General features: G+C 44.7%; 1 protein-coding gene across 1 annotated transcript; it reads left to right on the top strand.

The window, feature by feature from the left end:
• The first annotated feature begins 606 nt into the window (after positions 1-606).
• Positions 607-19,563, top strand: LOC133343895 (cAMP-regulated phosphoprotein 19-like). Its single transcript, XM_061553874.1, has 3 exons — positions 607-971; positions 8,784-8,891; positions 11,356-19,563. Exons 1-3 carry the CDS (start codon positions 924-926, stop codon positions 11,566-11,568), a joined length of 369 nt encoding a protein of 122 aa, XP_061409858.1. The 5' UTR covers positions 607-923; the 3' UTR covers positions 11,569-19,563.
• The last annotated feature ends 2,098 nt before the right edge of the window (positions 19,564-21,661 follow it).

Here is a 21,661-nt window from a genome sequence, read left to right as displayed (position 1 = left end):
CCACCAGCCCCCACCCTTCTCCCCTCACACCCCCCTCTCCCTCCCCCCAAGCCCCCCCAACTCTCCCCCCCCCACTCTTCCCCCCCCCCCCCAACTCTTCCCCCCTCACCCCCCCACTCCCCCCCCCCCCCACTCTCCCCCCCCTCACCCCCCCACTCCCCCCCAACTCTTCCCCCCCTCACCCCCCCACTCCCCCCCAACTCTTCCCCCCCTCACCCCCCCACTCCCCCCCCCCCCACTCTCCCCCCCTCCCCCCAAGCCCCCCCCCCCCACTCTTCTCTTCTCCCCCCAAGCCCCCCCCCCACTCTTCTCCCCTCCCCCCAAGCCCCCCTACTCTTCCCCCCCTCAAGCCCCCCCCCCACTCTCCCCCCCTCCCCCCAAGCCCCCCCCACTCTTCCCCCCCACTCTTCCCCCCCACCGCAGTTCGGCCCATGACGTCACCAACGAACGCCACCTCGGCCCTGTTGGCGAGGGCGCCATTCCAATTCCGCAGCGCGGATAAGCGCTCCCCGCGAGCGCTCGCGCGCCCCCATTGGCCCGCGCGGCCACGTGGGGGGGACGCCGACCAATGGGGAGCGCGCGACGCGGCGGGCCCCGCCCACGAGGCGTGGGAATTTCAATGCGAGGGCGAGAGAGGCGGTGTGGCGGCGAACGCATAAACAGACGGCGGAGAGAGCGCAGAGGTAGCGAGAAGACAGCGCAGAGACAGCGAGGAGAGGGCGGAGACAGCGGAGAGAGAGAGGGGAGATAGAGAGCGGAGAGAGAGCGAAGAGAGAGAAGCTTCCCGCCCTTCGCTGCAGCTCGCTCACAACAAGCTTCACTAAACCACCGCGGCTTTATCGGCCACCGCCAAGTCAAGCGCCGCGTTCCTCCTTCTCTCTCTCGTCCGCTAACGCCGGGCCCGTGTGGCGAGTGAGCAGGAGATGTCGGATCCGCAGGGCGATGCGCAGCCTAAGGACAAGGAGAACCAGGTAACAGGCGGCGGCGGCGGTGGCGGCGGCGGCAACTAGGCCACATGTTTGCGGCCTTGGTCGAGGGGCTCGCGGCTCCCCCTCCCCACGTCCTCTGTAACGCGGCGTGTGGCTGATGTCACTCTCTCGTGTAAAGGCCTTGGGGGTCTACCGCAGGGCCACGCGTCCCGTGTGTGTGTGTGTGTGTGCATGACGCGGCCCAGGGCATTATTTATAGAAGCGGGTAAGGAGGGCCCGCCCGGCCTCCCCCGATATGTGTCAACGCATCCTCACGAGGACTAGGTGGGGCTGAAGTGACGGGCCTGTATGGGTTGTTTAAAGTCATGCATCTCGCAAAGTAATCGATAACACCAAGCAAGCCCCCCCCCCCCCCCCCCCACGTCTTGTCTCGGCACAAGGCGTTCTCTCTAGAATCAAACTTTTACAATGCCTCCCCTCCCATATCTCCTCACACATTGCGAGGTGTTCATTTCATACATGCCAACGCATACTTCATGGAAGTAGGTGAGGCCACATTGTTATTACCGCCTCAAAAGTCAGCGATTTACTGCTTAAATACGCAACGATTTGCTCGTCTCCTGCCTTAGGTGTCCTGAGCCAGTGAAGGAAATTCCACATTGATGTGTCCGGGTGCGAATTCCACCCATAGAAAGCAACTCCTGCCGATTTCCCCACAATGTTGGTATTCGTTTGACTCGATCCGGAGGGATGGTGGTGGACCGATTCTACCCTCAGCGTCGATTTTAAGTCGCAACCTTGTGATTGCGAGCCGTACGCTCGACCGGGGAGCCACTGACCCAGTTTATTACCAGCACCACCTTAAATTTTGATTTAAAGCTTTCGTGACTGCAGGGATTCATCTTCTTGGTTCTTGGTTCTTTCGGTAAAGTCACGTAGAAGGGAAGTATTACTTCCCTTCTACGTGACTTTACCGAAAGAACCAAGAAGATGAGCACCACCTTAATCTAATCGGTTACAATTGAATTTGAGGTTCACTTCCTCCCTAGAAAAGCGCTTTATTGAATAAAGTTATTCGCATTGGCTTCACTGGGATACATTTCCTTCATATTAACCTTGTGATGGTCCATTTTAGAGCCTCAATCGCCACGGTGTGACGTGTCCGTGAATTTTATTGAATCAGGTGAATGCCCATTTGAGATTCGGTAATTCTACATGCTTTATTGCATCTGGTTAAGCCCAATTGATATTCAATACAAAGGTGATAATTTAATCTGTGAAACTGATTGAGATTTGTCACCTTTAGGAATAAGACTTTCCTTATTTATTAAATAAAGTAAGTGCTCCTTTGAGATGCATTATTCCTGCTACAGGTGATATAGCTGTTATTCAGCAAGTTAAACGTAGCTAATACTTGTAATGTTAGCAAGACGAGGTAGTCGTACTCCTGAAATGTTACTCCTGGGTAGTTCAAGACGTTTTGATTTGTTTTGTAGAATTACACTCAGCGAATATTTTTTTATGATAAAAGAGCGAGTAGGTATTGTATCATCATTCCAGCAAAGATGAGTTGAGTGCTCAAGAGCTTAAGATGTGGAACCTACACTTGTGTGGGATTAAAAACTAAGACTGTTTGGAATGGTGTGTATTTTGTCACCCGTATGCTGCAATGTTGTGCTTGACTTTTGATTTGATTAGGTTTGCGTGAGTGAGAAACATTCAGGCTTAAACTATTTTACAAGAATGACCCGTGGAGGGCCTTGGTGGGAAAAAAATGAGGTTGCAGCATATAAAGGAAAAACATTGCAGACACTGGGTAGCAAACACATTCGAGGAAAACAACATTCAAGTCATGCACCACTCAAGTAACACTGGCAGTAGGTAACACAGAAATATAACACTTACTCGCACGGGGTTTGCTCGCCACTTGCAAAAGAAGGGAGATTTTAATTCAAGAAAGGAGTTGCAAAGGCCTATGTTCACTAATGCCGTGTAGGTGGTGACATGGCCAAGTTGGGAGTGCTTTTGCCACTTGTTGCCGAGGTTTGCAGTTGGGAATCGGCAGGCCACCATAAAATGCGCACGGTCTGCTTCACAGTGAATGTCAAACAGCCCCTTCAAAATGAGTAGACCATCGTGTCCCAGCGTCATAATCCACATTTGATTAATAAAATATATATATACAAGTCCCTCAATTTGAATTACACATGACAAGCATCTGTGAAACTACTGCAGACTCTGAGACAAAGAAATTGCACGAATACCAAATATATACGATAATTATTTAAAAATATATTATAGAGAATACCAAAGCATCAATAAAAAAGTTTGAGTATGTGGATGTTTTTATAGTTTATACCTGGACTGGGACATAAACTAGCAGTTTTAGGCTACAGATTGTGGGATTAAATACCTTTCAGTGTGAGTGTGAACTTGCAACATCTGCAGGATCTATTCGGAGTGAAGCACTGGACCTTCTCACACGTGTATTCTGTGTCGACGATACTCATGACTTGGCTAAGTGGATATTAAAGTGCATCCGGCATTTTTTGAATGCTTACCTCACTTCCCATTATCTCCCGCCTCTGCTGGCCAATTAAAACATCTTGCAATCGTGAAATAATTGGACTGCCCTCGTAGGTTATGATTTATTGCGCGATTTTATTTGGAAAATGTATTCTGTTTAGCAAGCTTTCATTCACGTAATCTCTCATTACCACACCTCCAATGAGCACGATTACCTACGTGTGGCGCAAACGTTCTGCATACATACATACGCTACAAGCACACAACTCAAACTCCCTGTTGGTTAGGTTCTGGCTTGCTCCAACTTTTCTTTTAACTGACATGAACAGAGTAGTGCGTCCTGGCATTGTGCACAAATCCCAACTACACCCCGCTGTGTAGCACTATAAATGTGACACCTGCCACCCCTAATTCAGGCCCATCACCCCTATTCTCTTAGCCAGACGGGTCGTAACATCCACATTGTCAGTGTTTTCGTAGCGTTGTCAGCAGAACCTCCCCCACTGTTGGCTGCCAAGAGACCAGTAGTATCCCAGCCTCCCTAGGCTGCATCACACGCCTGTCTCGAAAAGTAGCGTTGCAAACGTATTGCTATTTAGTGTTACTCTTCCCTGTCTTTGAGAAACTGTGTATACAACTCTTTCAGTGACGTAACATGTCCCCTTTTATGTGTCGGCCCAGAGGACCTTCAGTTCCACCTTTTAATGTGCTCCTTTTCATCACTCAGCCATTCAATTTGTCATCTATTCATTAAAGTCTAATCATATATTCCAGCAATTGCCAGCATGTTGATGAGACTTGCTACAGTTCATTCAAAGGTTGTCCATTATTCTTTATTTGAGGTTAGACTGTGTTTTCCCATGTATAATTATTCCCTTGAATACAACACAAAACCAAGACACTAATTGCCATCCAGTCACTTCACCCTGTAGAATCATTGACAGCATACCAATTGTAACCAGCATAATGTGTTTACCACTGACAGCTTGTCTGGCTCAAGTCCTTGCAAGTATCCACATGGGCCATATTCTTGATGGTTTCAACATCCTAGCTTGATCAGATGGCCCTGTGTAAACTGCCAATATATGCCAAGTTGGGTGTGATGTCCCTCGTGTCATCAGCCAGTCGCATGTTCGTTTCAATAAATGATGCGTGCACTGTCACCTCGCATGTAACGGTGAATCAATCATCCGTCTCCTATTATTGACTAAAAACGCAGTCTGCTATAACAAACAGTTTTTTGCATTGTCAAAGCGTGCTCACCTCAGTAATCAGAATAATGAGATTTTGTCATATATATATATATACACTGGAGCAATCTGATGAGCTACAAAGCACTTTTTGACATATGCTCGGTAAACCATTTCGCTGATTAAGCTGCACTTGGCTGCCGTCAAGACCGTCGGCGTTGAGTTGCGGAACGTTGAGTTGCGGAACGTTGAGTTGCAGAACGTTGGGTTGCAGAACGTTGGGTTGCAGAACGCGGCGTGGGGGGGGGCAACGGCATGGAAACCCGGAGGGTTGCACGACGTCACAGCTGCCGGTGGTGGTGAGACTGGGATTTGTAGAGTAGGAGCTTGCATAATTCGTTCTCACGACTGGTTGGATCAGTAGGGTCCTGGAGAAGTCGGGGGGGGGGGGTGGTACTGACGGGGGGGCTACAACGTGAACGTTGATCCATTGTCTACTCGGTAAATTTACGTTGTGTATCTGCCCCCCCCCCCCTGTTCTCCTGCACTCTAGTCCGCAGTATTAATGTCCTTTGGGGACGATACATTCCATGTATCTTCCACCAAATTTTTTGCTACCTTTTACCATCTTTATTGAAGGTGGATATTATATTCAGTAATGAATTTAATGGATAAATAAATCTCATGAAAAATTTTACTTTTTTTTAAATCCACTGTAGGTTTTCTGTTGACGTTGCTAAATTGCAAGTCTTTAAAGCCATGCGACTACAATATCCATTATAGGGAGGGGGGTATGTTTGGTTAAATTTTATGTTACTTCTAGACAGCTTGTGACATTGGTGATAATGGTGGTGGTCTTAGTATTGATAGTGGAAGTAGAGATTATAGTGGTGGTAAAGATGGTGGGATCAGTGGTGGTGATAGTTTTGTAATGATGCCGATAAGATGGGTGGTGATCGCAAGGGTTGTGGTGGTCGTCGTGACAGTGATGGTTATTGTGGTAGTGGTATTGCTGGTAATCGTGATGTTGGCTTTTATGATTTTGATGAGATACTGATATTAACTATAATGGTGTTGGTGGTGATAATGGTACAGTGAAGGGATTTACTATTAATGTCATGAAAACAACCAATTTGTGCATTGTCATCAATTAAAATGGGTAACTCTTTGGCTGAAATTAAAGATGTGATCCATTCAGGAATCAATAGTTCGAGCACTTTTGCTTTGCAATGTATCTACACCTCATCGCTCTCTCCATTACAGGAACTTCCAACAAACATTTCTGTGGTCTAGAAATCGACAGTTCAAACTGGTTTGGTGATAAGCACAGAGACCCCTTAAGATACTGTGAATAGAGGCCAAATGTGCAAGGCGTGGCTCCACTGTGTTAGGAATGCATGTAATTCAATAGTTTCTGTACATACACGATGGATTTACAATGTGCATTGGGATATAATAAATGCAATTCATGGTACATTGTGTGAATTTAAAGTGCAGGTACTTGACTACATTTTTATATTTGCCAATTTCACGTCGATGTCAAATTTCATATTCGTGTATATCATGCGAAGTTGTAGACGTGTATTTGATATATATATGGTAAGATGTTTAAAATATACCGTAAATTCCAGTTATCTATTTATATTGCGAAAACATGTATTAGGTTAAGGCTGCATAAGCAACAGATTACCAGTCGTGTGCGATGGAAAATGCAATAATCTGGATTTGAGAGGGGGAAGTGAACATTTGTTAATCGAAAAGCAAAAGGGTGCGTGCCCTTTTGTTTTTAGTCTCGACTTGGTATGTTCTCTGGCTCTTCTGCATCGGTTTCTTCCAGGTTCTCCGGTTTCCTCCTATAGCTAAAAAAAGACAATGTAACTGTTATTGGCAAAGCATTTAAATGCTGAAATATGTACCTGCAAAATTACTTAATTGGAATTGCACGCAGCAACATTGCCTCCCCACTGCAAACATTTAGCAGGACCTTCTTGAAAAAGAGTGTTGTGACGAAGGGAGGCGTTTCTGGGTGAAGTATAAAAAATAATACAACTTTTTTTTGATTATGCAAATTTATGGGAGGCTTGGATATAGTAGTGTTAATGAATAGCAAGCACCTCACTGTCCTGAGCTCAATTTCCTGCCACGGTTAACATCAGTGGCATGCGATGTCCATCGTGGTCCTGGGCACCCCCTTCACCAACGAGAACTCGCCAGCATATTGACGTATGGTCAAACAAACTCCCATGTCAGAAAATCAATGGGAGGCCTTCATCAAGGCAAGGATTGATCAAGGACTACACACGTGGTAGGAGGTTAAGTAAGGGGAGATTCCAGCAAGTAACGCTTGATGCCATTGTTTGTTTATATTAATGCCCTGCAATGCAAGGTGTTTCTTCTCCACATGCAAACAAGGCACTATGCCAAATAATACAGGCCACAGCTTTGGGGAGTGGGGGGGGGTACAGTTTTCATGACCCTGCGGTGTTACGCTTGTTGAGCCCCTAACACAAAGCAGACACTGGTGCAGATTTTTTGAATGGATGTGAATTGTGATCTACACATGTGTTGGGTAACACTCCCTGAGGCATTGCGCCAACATTAAGTTTGTGGGCTCCGCTTCGGGAAAGTGACGCATTGTCTGGGGGGTGGGGTTTGTTGTCTTCACAGGTAACATGCGGTGGTGAATTTATAAGTAATTATAAATGTAATGGGAAGTGACTTCATAAGCACTCATAACCAGGCTGGTTCTGCTTCCCAGCAGCAGAACCCGGGCCTGCTTTTGTGTGCTCAATATGGGTGTATAATGACTTTTTTTCTTCGCGTTCCAATTAACAATTAATCCGATTGCACACGTCAAAATAGACGCTGCTGGTAGCTTCCCAAAACTAGCTGCCCACTGTTTTGTTGCAAGGTTTTGCAACGTGGCATAGTGAATCCATCGTTACTGAACCCATTGCATCATGTCAATCACTGTGGTCTTAAGCTGAGGCTTAATATCAAAATCTCTACACCCCCCCCCCCCCCCCATATAACTTTGAACTCTTTAAATGTTGTGCAATATCCCACTGCATTCTCATTAATTGTTTTTTCTCTTACACAATTGCACATTATTGAGTTGTTTTTGTCAGGCCAATGGGTTTTACATTCGAGGCTAGGAAGGCCAGAAGGCCTGAGAGAGTTCAGAAGAGAGACTTCATCTCATGACAATATGTTGATGGCACAGTGGGGGGGGGGGTACATTTGGGGGAATGACAAACGATGTATAAATAACATCTAAACATTTTGAGAAATCGATAAATCTAATATAAGAAATTATAAGGAACACACCTGGTAGTGTTATTGATCTTGATGACCTGGTTCATGCAGTTTTTGTATGAGCATGCATTTTAGAAATCGCCTTTTTACATTTCCACGATGACCTACAGCAGAATATCACGTGCGATAGCAGACATTTTATAGATGATTTTGAATAAAGTTACATGACACTAGCTGCTCCTAAGTGTCAACTGATATAAGCTCTAACAATGTTTAACAAATATAGTCGAGTGTGCCAGTGAGCAACTCAACCGAGATGTGCACAATTCTGTCAGATCTCAGACGCTAAGCAGGTTGGAGCCTGGATAGTGCTTGGATGGGCGACCACCATGAACATCACGTTGGTTGTCTTAGGCTGCTGTGGGTCAGTGCGGCAAAAACATATTGCACTGTACCCTCTATGCTCCCACATCTCTTCTCCCATCCTTCACCAACCCACACTTTGCAAGTGTAAGGAAGTACGGTAAAATTACCACCATGATAACCCAGACGGTAGTGGGTAGGCCTTCATCCAGCAGTTTATTGAGTGTATACTTAGTGTTGTCGAGTTTTGCCTCCATAACCAGTGTCTGAATCTTTGCACTGCTTGATGTTTTGAAATTGTGTACCTGGAGGTGGTTTTATGGGTGTCCAAATCCAACATTATACTTGGAGTCATTCAAGTTTTTTGGTACAACAGTGCGACACTAAAGCTGATATAAAGTGGGCTGAGCCTGCTGCTAATTACTAGTTAAAAACTTGACTCACATGCCACTACGCACAACAGATATCATTAAAATAGACTATGTAATGACGGTGTGGGGTTTGTATGTGTGCGCTGCAGCGAGTACCGCTGGAACAGATTGAAGAGGCCAAGCTGAGAGCCAAGTACCCCCAGCTGGGACCGAAGACTGGGGGCTCTGCCTTCCTCATGAAGCGTCTACACAAAGGGGTACGCCCCCTACTCTACCCCTTTGCGTATGCACACAAGTGCGCACAAAACAAAGATGAAGACAAAGATCGCCCGTATAGCTTTAACAGACTGGGGCAAGTGCTTGTCAGCGAGCACCTATGAAGGCCAGCCTTGTGGCACACGAGGCGGTGGGTAGCCAACACCACGCCCGGCCGCCTTTGTCCCCCTAATGGCGATGTTTATACATTGCGCCAGGTACTCATTTGAGGCTGGGTCGACCTAGGGGAGGCCCAGGACCAGTTCAGATAATTGTCCCTGGTGTTGGGAGTGAGCAGGAATCGAACCCAGGTCGCCAGGTTCGGAGCGCAATGTGCTCACCGCTACTCTACCACTCCCTACAAGCATGCGCGCACAAGCACGCAGAGACAAACATCCACCACACAGACTTCATAGACTGTTCTCTGCCCAGTGCTGATGTTTATGTATGCATTGCACCAGCTCTCATTTTAAAGCGGAGTCCACCTACGGGAGCCCCAAAAGCTGGTTCTGATATCACTCGTCCACTGATGTCAGCCGTGGCCAGGAATTGAACCCAGCTAATTGGGTTTGTGGGGCAGTGAAACAGACCACCATGGCACTGCCTCCCACAGTGCTATTACATGTACGGTGAGAACCCAGACAGCTGGATTTCACATTTAGCTGTACTATTATGTTTAACATTCTGAATGAAAAGGTCAGAGCAATAAAATTGTACAAAACCAATACGATGTAATTAAGAATGCTATTTAGTGGTGGATGGCAGGGAGGAGGGGTGATGGTGGGGGAGGGTGGTTTGGCACATGGGTGCAATGCACTTCGGACCGACGGACACATCGACAGTGCTTAACGGCACAGTACACACACACACACCATGAGGGTTTTATATTGCTTGGTCTGTACACGAACGCGGACCTGGAATGCACACCCTGATATGTGTACTTATACTGTTGAGTACGCGGCCGTCTGGAATGCTCTTCCGTCCGATATAAGGAAGCCATTGGAACTATGCACTCTTAAATCTAGATTGAAAACTCGTTTCTTTGGAACTGCCTTTTGTGTTTAGTTTGTCCTTCCCCTGCACCTCCGATTAGCAGAGTTGGCTATGTACGATCCGGCTCAACACTATGGGACAAGGGTGGTGACGTCATTGCGCAGATGTGCACAGTGACATCATGACCGTGCACTTACCTGCCTGCGCACCAGGCAGCAAAGATTTAAAAAAAATATTTTGCATACATTTTTATTGAAATTATGGCTTGTCAGGCTTTCCAGCGAGCCAAACCGTGACTCCCCCATATTAGTCTGGCTCATTGAGGTTTTTCTGTAATCTTGTCTTTTGTAATTTTGCATTCATTGTAAATGTATCGACTGTGATGCAACGTTTGTAATTGCGTGGATTAATATGTTGTTAATATTAATTCCAAACATGGAGTTATTTTTACCTGTAAAGCAATTACATTTTACCGCATCAATATTGCCAATTTGCATCCTTATTGGGTAAAGCACCTTCTTGTGGTATCCCACCAATTTGTCTACAGAATCTCAATTGAGCAGTACTGTTTTTTATGCATTTATTTTTAAAAACATAACATGGAAATAAACTATGTATTTAACAAGGTATTTTTTTATGTTAAAGTAATGGGCTCCAAACTCTCCCCTCAACCCACGCAGATTTCTGTTAGAGGCTAAACTGTGTTGCTGGCCTCCCACTTCCCCCAGTCTGTCGTGTACGGGTGACAGTACCTCCTGCTGTCTTGATTGCGCTGCCTGTGATGCAGTGGTGAGGTCGTATCCCATTTAGAAATCTGACCTTTCCGATGATAAACAATGCCGAAAGCCACCTTATGGCATTGTTTATCACATCCATGACCAGCATCAATAACAGCTGCTGCCACCATCGCCACTGGGAATAGAGCGATTTTCTCCCCTTGTGGCTCGAGGCATGGTCACATTTCATTTTTTTACATTGACAAATGTAGAACGTCTAGTGGCTGCAGGGTTCACCTGAACAAATGACGTACAAGAGAGTACATATAAATAATAAACAAGTTATTCTTGCTTGCCCAATCCTACGCGTAGATAATGAGCATAATTATCTATTGCAATTGATTAAGCTGATAACTGTATTATCGCCACCATTATTATTAATTCACCACTAAAAATATATTTACAATTATTTGAAAAACCTTGTAATGTTGATAAAAAGTACATGCAATGGATGGCTCTCAAACTTATGATCTCAATCCTTCTCAACTTAACATCAACATTATTAGGAGAGCCGTCGTGGTTCAACCACGAGGGATATTTTCCCACAATCTTCCCAAATTCGTGGCCAACTTAATTTTGCAACGCGTGACATCGAGAGCGGGGCATGGTTAAGCCACGCTCGCTCGGCACGACAATGCCACGCGACTCGCCATTGATGAACCCTCTCCCGCGTTGTGTTTTTCCTCCTCCCCCGCAGCAACAAAAGTACTTCGACTCCGGCGACTACAACATGTACAAGGCGAACCAGAAGAATAAAGCGGTGGCGGCTGCGGCGGCGGCGGCCGCAAACAGCGAGCCTGCGTGCGACGCCGGGCCCGAGAAGGAGCCCGTAACGGGAGACCACATCCCCACGCCGCAGGATCTGCCACAGCGCAAGCCCTCGCTGGTCGCCAGCAAGCTGCTGGGTTGAACGCACCACGTGCTGCCGCCTCGCCTCGCCCGCCCGCCCCACGCACGCACACTCTCACTCGCTCGTACCCTCGTCTGCCCCCCATCTGACTCGCGAGGCTTTGGGGTTTACTGTAGGATGCTAGGGGTGTTGAAACTCGCGCGCGCACGCACACCATTGCATACAACCGTCCCGTTTGGACGTCCCCTGTCTACTCGATACAGGTTGTAGGGGATAAATGTGCTGCACACGAGTACACACTGGTACATAGGTGCTTATACACGTGTGTACCCCACGTGCAAGTGTGTACTGCACGTGTGCATATGTGTATCTTGGCAAAATTTAATTGAACCTCATTTTAATTAGCAAAGTGAATTCTGCTGGGTTGTCCAATTTTTCGCACTAATTACAGATGATCTGGTAATGGAGTGACTGGTCGTTTTTGTCATTCGCCATTGGCTGCTCGTTCTGCATTGAACACTCTTGACTAATGAAGTGCAGCAGCTTTTGTAATTAACATTTTTTTTCGTTTAACATTTATCCTTTTCTGAATAATAATTGTCTGTCTTCACTTTTAAAGGCCTATTTTGCGTTCATTGCAGCCTTATTTGTGAAGTGGTGATTTAAAAGCAGTCGTTCTCATCTCTGCGATGCTCCGGAACCAAAATCCATTCCAGATTTTCACCTCTCCCGTTTAGCAGAGTCAGAATGCACATTGCATGATCAATAATACGGCTGAATGAGGATGAGTCGCTGAACACGGGAGAGCTGAAATGGATTCTGCTTCCAACGAGTGAAACTTGAGAATTTCCGGTTGAAAACGTGACGTCTCAGACACAGAAACAGAATGCAGCGTTGTGACTCGCAGTGTAAGTTGTAAAGAAAAAATTAGGCCTTAAGTTTCCAGCATTTGTCCCCATGTGCCTTCAATGAAGGCCTCATACAATTCAGGTGCAAACCCGTTGTTTTTTAATTTGCGGCAGGGAACACGTTTCTGTTGTGAAGAATACCGTTGCAGTGAGATGCACATGGCTACAGCACTGGGCTGCAGGCACACAATACGGGCAGTCCACTGCAGTGGAGAGCTCGATTGTACAAATTCCAAACGGAGTTGAATTTATTCCAATGATTCCGTGAGCCCAGACTAGATATCTCACTTCTTGGTACCGCTTGAGGTGTCGTAGCTTTAGTGATACAAATGTCTTGGCCATTAATAATGGATTGTGTAATAACTATTTGAAATGAGTAGGTTATAAAACAATTCACTCTTATTAGCCATATAATACAATCTGTACAAATAAAGTGTGGTGCCTGAGGTGGTACCAATATTTGCTCCGGCCCATGAACTAATTTGAAAAGCTGTGTGTTGAGGAGTTGCATGATCAAACCGAATCTCATAATAAGAGATTTCTGACACTACTGTCAAATGCATTCTATAATTCTATAATGTTAGCAAAATGGGAAAATGTTCTCGGGTTTTCAAAATGTGGATTTGGCACCTGAGAAACGGCACGGTGCAATTGCGACCTACCCCAACTTAGAAGGTCCCCTTGAGGCTTGTTTAGTCTTCTCTGTCTGCTGTCTAGCCTCAACTGAGCCAAAGAGCCACCCACAGCCCCTGCGTATCGCCGTCTCGCATTGTGGGAGCAGGCCTGCCATTGCCATGTGGCGCATCATCGAGTGGTGGTTGACCGAAAGGTTAAAGTTTAAGCGTGGATTCATTTTCCTATTTGGGGTTGCTTTATTCGGCGTTTCTTAAGCTTTTGCCACGCACGACTGCGGCCGTCTTCAGGAGTTGAAGTGCTCGCAAAAGTGCACTTGGATTATAAGTTGCTGCGAAAAGGTAAATGTTTAAAAGGTTAAGGTTGGTAAAAAAAAAATACAATGGACAGTGAAAATATCAGGAGGTAATAAAGACTTAGCATTATCACTGTTTATCGAATACACCTGCAAATGTACATTCTGCAGCAACGTGAGGTTTAATTACTATAAAATATACATTTCCACGCATACAGCGATGTAATGTAAGCATGCATGACGATTCATATTTTTTCAGAATGTTGCAGTGGGGTGGGGGGGGTGATCTCAACATTCATACGTTGTAAATATTTGCGGCGTGCCTCGTGGCTGATGTCCCCGCAAGGCGACGCTGAACAGGCAGGGCCCTCCAGTCTCGTGACGTCGCTAGTCCGTGACGTCACAATTACTCCAGGCACACCAGACGGGTTGGGCAGTCGCGCATCAACATTCGTGAGCAGCCCCCCCCCCCCCCCCCCCCGTAGCTTCGTGCCCACCTTTCACGCCGGGGGGGGGTCAATTGTTCTGGTCGAGAATTCTGCATCGCATGAAACTGATAACCTTTCCATCGTGGTAACCCTCTTGCAGCTCCTTGAGAGGTATAACACACGCAAGGTAATTGGTTACGTGTGGTGGCGGTTTTCTAAAGACGCTGCTTCTTAAGGAGGACTTGAAATCAAACATTTAGGTTGTGTTCAATCTGAAGCCGGTGTTTCAAAAACACGTTCCTTCGGAGTGGGCAGGTTGGAACTTGGTTGGACAGCGCATTCGTGCACGACAGACAGACGATCCCTGGTGGGCAGTGTGGAACCTGTTCCTACCTGTATTACCTTTTAGGGGATTGATTTAAACATTTGTAAGGGAAGCTTTGGGAAATATGGTTGTGTTGGAACGTGTCATTGTATATGTTTAAACTTTAACTGTGAGCAGTTTGCAGCTCCGGCTTTATGATACACCGTCACCTAAATTTGCTCGTGATAGCCACACGGTCATTATTACCTCCTTCATAGCACACTTTGGTGATTCCACGCGAATATAAACAGGACATAGAGGTGGCTGGGTGCCTCGGGGGGGAGGGTGAATGTTAGCACCGTAGCCGGCACATCTGGAATCATGGGTGTGGATGTGGACAACCACCTCTGAACAACCCCAGCTTTTCAGAGGTTGCAAATTAACGTCCTCTGTCTTCTCACCGATGACCGGACACAGATGGAAATGTCCTGCTATGACTCGACTCAAATTTCACAACTGGAGTGTAGTTGAAGGTGGGGGGAGGGGTGAGATAAAATTAAGAAAAAAAACAATTGGTTGAAAATGTTACTTTTTAAGCCCATGTTGAACGGGTTTGTGGTGAGTACACATACAGCGCGATGTGCTTTGGTCAATTCGGATTTGAGGCGTGATACCATGCTGTTTAGCGTTCAGTTGTAAACGGTGAAGCCGACGTACGGTGTCCATAAGGATGCGCAACTATCCATAGGACTACCCGACTGCCAATTCGAGCTGCTTTTCACAGCCCATGTTAAGCAGGTGAGCAGAGAGCATAGATCGATGAGCTCATTAACTTTCACGTTCGACGACTTCAAGCAGCATGGTTAAACCGCCATAACCCTTGACCTAGCCAATGCTAATATGTAACGTATTTAGCTTGTTTTTATCAATGGATCATTTCAATTAAACCGCTGCAAAGCAAGTTTTGCATGAAAAATGTCGATGTAATAGATGAAGGTGCAACAGTTTTAAATTGGCATGTGTCCTGTTTAGGACCTTCATTTTGACAACTCGTACACTGGAATCCACCTTACAGTGTGGCACTCCACACAATGTGTACATTTTGACATTCCTTGCCCAGGAAATTCTGAGTGGTCACCGGTCTTTCAAGAGGTTTCTGCTTGGGAAGTTTCGCCCCGTCCATATTTTTATGCTTATGCTCGTCGAATAAAACCCGAGTGTCTGGAGGTAATCGACAAACTGCGGAGGAATCGCCTCCTGCCATCAATGTACTTGCTGTGCTGCCTCCTGTGGGCCTCTTGCTTCTCCATCTGTGTGGTCCACCAACTCTGCCTCCCAAGTCTCTACTACAGGCGTATACCACCACATTTGCCTTGCCAGTACTGGAAGACTGTGGCGTGTCGGCTGTGATGTTTAGTTCCGTCTGTGTAACGCAAAGACATTAACGGATTGAAGCCGTCAGTTTAGTGTGTGTGTGTAAGCGTGCGTTGTGGAAGAAAAAGTTAATTCTGTGTTGCCTAAAGAGTTCTGGGAATAATTATGGGTGCACTGAATCGGACTTGCTATCTTGCCGAATATATTAGTTGATATCTGACCCGGTTTGAATTTGAAACCAAATAAAGTTTTTATATATACACAAAAAACAAACTCGCGTAACATACACTGATAAATAATGTAGAATGTAAATGCTGCAATGAGACGAAACATTTTAAAAGCGCGTGTTTAAATGGGATCATGCAGATAATACAGGTTTAGGGGTGACTTAGACTAATTGAGTGGGATGGTAACAAAGGCGGATAAAAATGTCAATATTGAATATGTACTTACATTTTTTATATTTACATCGAGTAATAGATACCCAAATAGCAAAAATATTACCGGATACTGGCTCGATCTAAAATCAAACTGTATATTCGGTGTACCCCGAGTGAGATGTTGTATAGCAGGTGATAAAACGACGACTTGAGCCGAGTCTGTTCCATCATGAGTGGCCGGATAGCTTTGTGGTTAAAACTTCGCTGTCGCTTAAATTAAACACTCGCAGGCCACTCGGCGCCATTCACAAATGCAAACCTTTGACAAGTAACCCAAATCACAAAATGTTACCATGAACAAATATCAATGACGGGAACTATTCCTCTAACTACATTTGCCATAGTCTCTCAAATGAGCTCGGTGAGAATTGTTGCAGTAAGCCTCGTACAATGGCGATGGTCGGCGTGGTCCTGCATTGTGTGATCAGTTGCTTAATGCCATATGGTTGTAACCCCCAATAAGATGAAAAAAGATATCCACCTGCACTTTAGAAGAATGGGATACAGCTAAGATATATGGAAGCCATGTTTTCAAAGTCTAAAGATATTTTTGTTATCACGTTTGAGAACATTGAATGGAATCAATCTTAAGACTGCTCTAATGGCCACGCTTGAAACTTCATGAAAATTCACGCTGGTAGATATCAATTCCTTTTAACTAGTTAATGACCATTTTCGCTCATTGCAGAAGAGACGAATGACCATGTCGCTTTGAAACACTTCTTAAATTGAGTTCATTTTAATAAGTCCGGGTAAGAGTCCTAAAAACCCATAAGAATCTTGTCCCATGGAGGCTTGGAAAAAAGATTTTTCTTAATGTTATTTGCCAGTAGAATTTGACACTGCCAACACAGTCGACTATTTCTAGGAACCGGTAATGGAGATTATTTGTAACATCCAATCTACAAAAAACGGACAATACCAGGGTCTTGTGGAAATTGAAGTGATGATCCATACAATTCGGCACAGTGGCGAGCAATTCTTCCCACTAAGCCTCCCAGCCACCTATATGTTCCTGTGTATCCATGTGTGTGCAGCATATATTGGGACGAAAACAAGCCTGGAGGATCTTTTATTTTTTTTTCTGTTAAAATTTATTAACGTTTTATAGCAAGAGGATGCATCGTAGTATTTTCAAAACTATGATTTCGTTTGACTTGTCAAAGTGTGTAGAAGTGTTGTGAATTGAAGTGGCTTTATGTTGTCACCTTTCCATAGCAAGACCCCTTTTTGTGTCTTTCTGTTGCGGACATGTTGATGTGTTGGTGTCTTGAGTAAAACAGACGCTTGCCCCAATTAGGCGTTTCCTTCCTTACAGCTGTGGAGATGTGATGGTGTGCTCTAAGACTTGTAACGATAGTTCCTTCTGTTCGTAACATCTTAGGCTCAAGGCCTTCCCTCTCTAATATCTCACCTGCCTTGCAATGAACATTCCAGTCTCGGCTTTGCATTTCGCAAATGTATACATTCAAGGTGTCAAATGACTAAGCATTGTGGCGAGACTTTATAAAACAAGAAAGAATGGGCTTTTCCATTAAGCTTGGTATTGTCAAATGATGAACAAATGAAACCGTCATTGATGATCTTAAAGACGTTATGTTTATAGCAGGTGAAACAGTGGGAGTGCTGTCTATAGATTGGCAAAAAAACAAATCGGTTTGTATAAAACCTGCAACATTTAAAGATCGTGCTACAAGTCTGGTGCTGACATTAAATGACGAAAGAGTTACTCGAAGTTTGCCAGCCACCCTTATCACTAATTTTTGAAGTGCCTGAAATATATTGGCTTTCTTATGCCCAGTGTCATGTGCCGTTACAGTCCAATATTAAAACAAAAAGTGTTTGTGACGAGCATGTATGAGCATCAACAAGACCCCGACAGGAGTGATGTGGCTACAAAAGAAAAGCTCTTTCACCTTAAGCACAAACAGCTAAGAGGCAAAACGAAACATAAATGAGTGATAAGGTTTGGTAACTGATGGTTGCCAAGTCAAATTATATAGCACGAGTTAACTTTTTAATGACTGACAGTGTGTGAAATAATCTCTTGGTAAGTTTGACACCCTATGTTTACACACGTCTTTAGCACAATCTTACATACGTTATTGGGCAGGCAAATGTATCATTACTGTTGTACCCTTTCAATGTTGTCTCTTCATTCTTAATGTGTTTTCTCATTGCAGTATATTGGTTCAAATAACTTGTTACCCATTTTAAAGCACGACGTTAGTATAATGCGTCGTGAGGAATTTTAGATTGTTGACAGTAGCCACTACGCCTTGCTTCTGCTATAAAGATAATTGGTCCATCATGGAATTGGTTGTTTAGGTTCTTGCTTAAAGACTCATGTCATAGTTCACTGCTTGACCGTGACTGATTTGATTCTGCCTACCTTCAACAAAGTAATGACGTAAATACCTCCTTTATGTTAAACGAGAAGGGAATCAATGTAAGCATCGGTATGTTTCAACACGTTTCATACGCGCTCATTTCGTCTTATGTTCAAAGGTAATAGTGAGCGGTTCCCCACAAACTTAACATTTTTAGCTGAGAGATTTATAGTAACCGTTGGATATGCTATTCTGTCAAACATTTTTATAGCTTTCATTTTTAACTGTAATTGTTTATGCATTATAGATGTCGCGTGTATTTGTCTTAGCCAGTAACTTGGACATAATGAACACACTCGTTGGAGTTTTGTCGAGGAATGTCATTGAAAGAAATGTCACCCAGTGAGATAATGTGGTCTGTCAAGGTTTTCCAAAATGCACCCTCTCATTAGAGCAAGAAAATTGGTAAAGTTGTCCGCACCCGCATTGGCTTAGATCGCAGGCTCTCGTTTGGAAAGAAACATAACCATAGGGAGAGAGGCTCTCGTTTAGATGGCTACAGTTTTGAAATATCCCCAGTCTTACAAATGAGACAAGTATGCTTATTTATTAAGTGTAGGAATAAGTAATGGATGTTCCTCGGTAGGTTTGTGATCTGCTTTTTTCCACCGCTTGCACATTTTTTTGGCAAAAATATGGGTGTTGTGACAATGTTGTCAAAATATTCAAGCGAATTATTTGTTCCCCTTGGGTGGTGCCAATTTCACGATTTTTTTGTACTCCCTAAAGTTTAAATAGCCTTGTTTTAAATGTCTCATTCGGCAAATCCAAATGGAAATATTGTTAGATGGCAAGTTTTCAATAAAATGTTGTGCTCTATATCAATGTGGGAAAAATCAGTTTGTAATCTACTGGTAGATTACATAGCATCCGACCAGCTTAGGTTGCAAATGAAACAGAGCTGATGGATTTAAACGCTTACCTTTAGTGACAATAGTTGGGAGATGGTGCCTCCAACCTCATTCGTAAAATTATTAACTCACTGCTTGAGCTTTTGAGCATTTGAATTTGCTAATCGCATTCCGTCAAAATGGGTGCACATTTGGCTTTTCGCAATGCCTGTTTTTATTTAGGACTGGCAGTTGATTTCATTGGAGTAGTAGTGAAACCAGAAGATATAAACGAGCATATGCCAGCTGCCGTGTTTCTTGAGGGAGCCACAGTGGCAGAGTAAAATTTTTGAGAGAGATGCATGGATGTGGTGTGTTGTGCCTGTACAGCAGAACTGTTCTTGGCGTGTGTCCAGCATGGCTTGTAAATAAACTTTTATTACTGGGAACGCAGCAGCCTCGGCTCACTCGTAATATCATAATAATAAGTAAGACATGTGGCGTAAACGAAACATGACTATGGTATCACTGTCACTGTTGTGTTATTCTTTGCTTAGATACGTGACCAGCCAACGCCTCTTGCATATAACATTAGTTATCCCTATAAAATGTATAAATACATGTTACGAATTTATAATTGTACAACATTTCGTGGTTTACGAAAATCAATCCAAGCCTCCAGCAACATTATCCCAACTTTAAACAACACGAGTTTCATGAAATAAGATGTCTCTTCAACAAGAACACATTCTACAAAATAACCAATCGTGCTCATTTGCTGACGTTCTGATATATATCTATTAGAGATGTCTGAAACATATTTTGAAATTCTGAAATACAGCCCCTCCCAACCCTCCCCTCTCCACCCAGCCCCACCCCTCCCATTTTAGGATGCACGACGGACGTACGGACGCAATAATTCCATGTGGGCTAGGTGTAACCAGGAGGTTCCTACCAGTATTAATCGTTCTGAATATACCAAGTCACGTGTCGTTACATACGAAAGGATACTAAGCTTGTAACACTTCTTGATATTGTACTCCGAATCAAATTTATCATAACATTGAACGAAAGCAAGATTTAACCAGCAGTGGACTTGGCAGGACGTTGTACTAATATATCACGCAGAGGAATCCGATTATCATGAGCTTGCTACCGCTGGGCAATTCCGCACTAATCCACACGGTGGCGCTAGTGTCTTTACGTGAGTTCGAGACACGACATCAAGTTCCATACAACTAAATAACAATAGCCAGGGTCTATCTACTGCTGAGTAAAGGTCATTCCAAGCCGTTGCCGTCTCTCACAGTCATGCCACGTTTAAACCAAATAAGTAATATTACTTTTTTTTTAAATACGCTTTAATGAATTGTACCGTACTAGTAATAGAAGAACTCCAGGAAGTGGCCCAGAAGCTTGCCATAACGGAAGGGACCGTTGTCATTTACAGCCAACGTCAGCTTACCGTGGACAATTAGACCCAAGCCGAAACATAACATATTAAACATAATGTTTCAACATTTTTTTTATGATAGAATATAGTATTATCATCAGTATGACGTAAGTATACCAAGCTTGCAGTCGATACCACATTGGGAAATGGGTTAAAATTGAGTTACAAGATTTGAGGATACAACAACAGACAGTGAGTTAAATAAAAGCGTGTAAAATAAAAGCGTGTAAAATAAAAGCGTGTAATAATAATAATAAAAAGAGACCCATCTGTGCCCATGGGCAGGGTTGAATGGCTCATCCTGCCAGTGGATGTCCTCGCGAGCGTGGTTCCCTCCTTTGGGCTGCCACTCCGTCGTTAGTCTCGACCACTGACCGTGGCCCCGTCATCACCAACAATGTTGTAGGTGCAGGAGGGGTCGGCAACCCGCGGCTCTTTGAGGCTTTGCTTCACGATCCTCTTTTTGTGATGATTAATCAGCCCTCCGTCGCGTATTCATCGTGTGCACTGCGGCTCTCGATGTAGTGATGGGGGAGTTTATTTCTTAACCGAATTCGAAAACCAAAATGCCTCTTCTTCTTCAACTTTTGGTTGTCTTAGGGGGGGGGGGCATTCATCTGCAACGGCAGGATAGAAACGTTAGCTCAGTATTCTTCAGTCATTTTCAGAGGGTGGGCCACTTTCCCCGATAAGACATCATCAGCGTGAGGGCCGCCACGCATCTGAAACCATTGGGATTTGACAGCACGATGATGATGATGGGGTGATGTCACCATTTGTGTATTGTTGCTTGGCCAGTGGCCCGCAGGCCTTGCGATGAAGACCACTCGGTTTCACCATTTCACGCGAAGTACATTTTTTTCACTTTTTATGCCCACAATGTTGCTGACGAATGGCTTTATTTGTGTGTGCGTGTGTGTCAATTGTGCTTATGCACCACTGCCAACGCTACAGCAGTCGCATCTCTAACATAATTAGTGTTTCAAGGCTACGTGTCACCGACACATCGTTTGTGCCATTGATGGCCCAGGTGACTGCCCCGGCCCTCACCTGGAACCTCTTCCCAATCGTGGTGCCACTGCGGATGGTACGGTCCGC

The sequence above is a fragment of the Lethenteron reissneri genome, chromosome 18 (genome assembly GCF_015708825.2).
Source record: "Lethenteron reissneri isolate LAM-NWPU_2019-01 chromosome 18, ASM1570882v1, whole genome shotgun sequence".
Taxonomy (NCBI): Eukaryota; Metazoa; Chordata; class Hyperoartia; order Petromyzontiformes; family Petromyzontidae; genus Lethenteron; species Lethenteron reissneri.
The sequence above is the reverse complement of the archived record's forward strand: the minus strand, read 5'-3'. Positions and strand labels throughout refer to the sequence as shown.

Bases quoted from the DNA above. Each gene is read 5' to 3' on its own strand.
- LOC133343895 (XM_061553874.1), top strand. From the start codon at position 924: ATGTCGGATCCGCAGGGCGATGCGCAGCCTAAGGACAAGGAGAACCAG. The intron at 972-8,783 runs GTAACAGGCGGC...TGTGCGCTGCAG, and splicing joins CTAAGGACAAGGAGAACCAG to CGAGTACCGCTGGAACAGAT. The intron at 8,892-11,355 runs GTACGCCCCCTA...CCTCCCCCGCAG, and splicing joins TGAAGCGTCTACACAAAGGG to CAACAAAAGTACTTCGACTC.